The sequence below is a fragment of the Saprolegnia diclina genome, assembly GCF_000281045.1.
Source record: "Saprolegnia diclina VS20 unplaced genomic scaffold supercont1.16, whole genome shotgun sequence".
NCBI classification, from domain to species: Eukaryota; Oomycota; class Saprolegniomycetes; order Saprolegniales; family Saprolegniaceae; genus Saprolegnia; species Saprolegnia diclina.
This window is the reverse complement of record NW_008246083.1, coordinates 801898-805117: the sequence shown is the minus strand read 5'-3', so window position 1 is coordinate 805117 and position 3220 is coordinate 801898. Positions and strand designations below refer to the sequence as shown.

Genomic DNA, 3220 nt, shown 5'->3' with positions numbered 1-3220 from the left:
CGAGAGAAAGCGTCCCTGAAAATATCACAGCGATTGGAGAAGGTTGCAAAAATCTCGATTTCGGATCGACAAACCTCACGCCCGCCGTAGCGGTGCATGGCCAAAATGTAACAAATATTGGAAAATGCTGGGATTATTTTCAACGGCCCACTACAAGTCGCTAGTGATGGAGAGAGGTTGAACGTGCTGATTTGCGGCATCCCTGGTCACTGGATGATTTTTCAATGAATTGATTTGAATAAAATGGCATTTTCGATACCACGCTCTATGCGCGGAGCCACAACGCTGTGACCATTTCAGTGGCCAAGGACAAGTCTGTCTAGAATTATGAAGGCTCAAAGCGCCATGTATTGGCTCGCGTTGAATATTTAGTGATCAAGCGCGTCCGGGCCAAGGTGCACGAGCACCTCACAGAGACTCTTGGCCGAACCTGACCGCTCGATCGTCGACCGCCAACGACTTTATGGCCTGCTGCCCGTGGCATGAGGTGCGGGAAGTGGCTCTGGCCCTTGGCGAGCATACCGCGGGCTTTGGACGAAACCGTGCGGCACTCAGGAATGGAGTCGAGCAGCAGCGTCTGCCGGCAGATGGTGCCGAGGTGCAGCGTGAGGTCCTTGGCGTCGTTGACCATCGAGCACATGTTGTAGAAAATAAGTGCAGCCTTCTTCGTCTCCGAGATGCGATCTGCCAAGCCGCGCAGAAGCATGGTCATCACAAGCGAAAGCAATGGCGCGTCGATCAAGTGCACAAACTTCATCGACTGCAGCGCTTGCATCGCCTCCGTCGTCGTGTGGTTCGGGCTTGCATGTTGGCGATACGAACCGAGAGAAAAAAGCTCATGACGTGGTCGCGCGAGAGGATCTCTGTCTTGGCGCAGTGCTCGATGCACGCGCCGAGGTGCGCCAGCATGCCTCTGTCAGCCTCCATCTCATTGTGGCGGTGCATGACCGGTGCGCCAAACGCATCGCACTTGGCCATGAGCGTCGACGCAATCGTGTCGCGAAACGGCTGCATGCCGCTGGCCAGCGCCGCAGCGGGCGCATCCGAAAGCGGCGAGATGCGACTTGATCTCGGCGCCATTTTCAAAGCGAGCGACAAAAATCGTCGAGAGCATCGGCCAATGTCGCCTTCCGGTCCTTGCCTTCGTCGTCACATGGCGCTTTGTGTATTGCCTTTCGGCCCGCTTGGCGAGCCTGTACGAGCGTCGAGAGCAAGTCGAGGTCACTGACGATCGAACGACAAGGGCGGCCCGGCACAGAGCTGCTGCAAGACAACGTCGGCGAGAGGTTGGCCGACGCCGCGATTGCTTCCTTGTACTCGATTCACGCAGGCGTGACCGCGAGCATGCTTTTATGCAACAAGCGCTGCCGAAGCGCCTCGTGCTCTGGCTTGTCGTTCTCGACCTTCTTGGTTGTCGCGCTCGGGTCGGTGGTTCACTCCCGCGCGATATTTTTACAAGCCAGCGCCTCCAAGCGGCCTTCTGCGTCTTGGTATACAGCGCGTCGTCCGCGCGCAGTCAATGTCGGCGTCGCCGCTTTAAACGTTGGTAATTGTTGGTGTCTCGAGCGTCGTGCCCACGTGCGACTGAATGAGGTTGCTCAAGAGGAGCGCTTCGCCCATGCCGTCGCCACCAAACGCGAGAAGCGTCGCAATAGCACACTGCGCGCCCAAGGTGCGATGCGGCGTGAAGCTTGGCCTGTACGCATCCGTGAGACCCGGCGCCGCGTGAAATGGTCGTCGACGTGGTCGCGCACAATCTCATCATCTTTGGGCTTCGATGCGGCGACGCGAGGTCGACACGAACCGATCCTTGAGGCGCGTCAACTGGCTCACAATGGCATACTTGCGCGCGCCGTGCACGACAAGCGGGTGGTGCGAGCACGAGAAGGCGCGGAAAAAGCGCAAAAATCCCGAGCTCGTGTGTCTCGGGCAAACACGGAACCTAGTCAATCTGTGAGACCCAAGTAGCGCTAAAGACGTGTGGTACCTTGCGCCAAACGCGATCGAGCACAGCACCGACGCCTTGGAGAACAATGTAAGTGCCAAGCACGACGAGGACCCACGGCCACTGTAGGTGGCTGCTGAGGGATGTAAGCTCTGCTCAATTGAAATCGAGTAGAGAGCGTATAAGACGCGCCGCTGAGCAAGAGGTTCGCGGCGGCGAGAGGTCGCCGCGCGCCAGCGGTCTCTGTGCTGGCTGCCGTGCGCAAGCAGCAGGGCGTCACGCGTGAGGCGTTCGAGATGAGTGCCGCTTGCCTCTGCAATGAGAGATGATGAGCGCGCTCCGAACGCGACGTCGCGCGCCCAGCGCCCAATGCTGCGCCGGCGTTTCTCGTCTCGTCGCGGCGCCCATTTTGAAATGAATTGCTATTGATGTCCGGTACCATTATCCGGATGCCTTGAAACGACGCCACGAGCGCGACACGGTCGAGGCCATCACTCCTCGCACAAACGCTCGAGGTTGTCGCTGTCAGGGTTTGTTTCGGCGCGTCGACTATATACCTCACAGCACGTAGACGCCCAACATCAAAGCAAGGGCATTTCTACCGCTACGGCGCCGATGGCTGCGACCAGCGCTGCATCGACGCCAGCAACCACGGCCCAATACGAATGCGACAGCTCCGCGAACCTCTAGTGTGCATGTGCGCACCTACGCCTAGGTACTAATGCAGGCGCTCGATGGCTACGGCGCTGCTCAACATGTTTCGGATACCACCAATCGAACTTGGCGATCATCGATCCTCGACGCCGCAGACCCAAGCTCGCTTGCTACATGAAGACGCTGCGATCTTTGTGTACGTGGTAAGCCAACGTCCTGTATCGTATGGATTCGCGGCGAAAGAAGGACCTCGGCCACACGAGTTTCACCGTCCACAGTCGACAGGACGCCCGCTTGCGACGACCCTGCTGTGCGACGACCCTGCCGTGCGGCCGAGGCCCTGCAGCGCAAATTGCGGAATGAGCAGCGCTCAAGGCTTCTACAATTTTCTTGTAAAAGCACTGCGTTTCGCCTTTGTCGTGCTCGCTTTTACACTTGTTTTTACACGACTGAACGTTTGCGCCGAAATGGGACATTCTCCGAGTGCCACGTCATAGAAATCGATTGTTTTTCGCGATCTCCTCCGACATACGAGGACCCATGAATCCCATCACACGCGTTGTGACAATACTGTAGATCACCGCGAGTGCGGAAGCCCGAGAATTGTGAGCTACAAGCCTC

The 3220-nt window shown here is 57.8% G+C and overlaps 1 protein-coding gene across 1 annotated transcript; it reads right to left on the bottom strand.

Moving 5' to 3' along the window:
- Positions 1-368: 368 nt before the first annotated feature.
- SDRG_06193 (hypothetical protein) lies at positions 369-1294 on the bottom strand (the record flags this gene model as incomplete). The annotated part of the gene is made up of 3 exons (XM_008611957.1): positions 823-1294; positions 461-778; positions 369-407 (listed from the first exon to the last, which is right to left on the bottom strand). The coding sequence occupies exons 1-3, from the start codon at positions 1078-1080 to the stop codon at positions 369-371; spliced, it is 615 nt and encodes a 204-aa protein (XP_008610179.1). The 5' UTR covers positions 1081-1294.
- Between the last annotated feature and the right edge of the window lie 1926 nt (positions 1295-3220).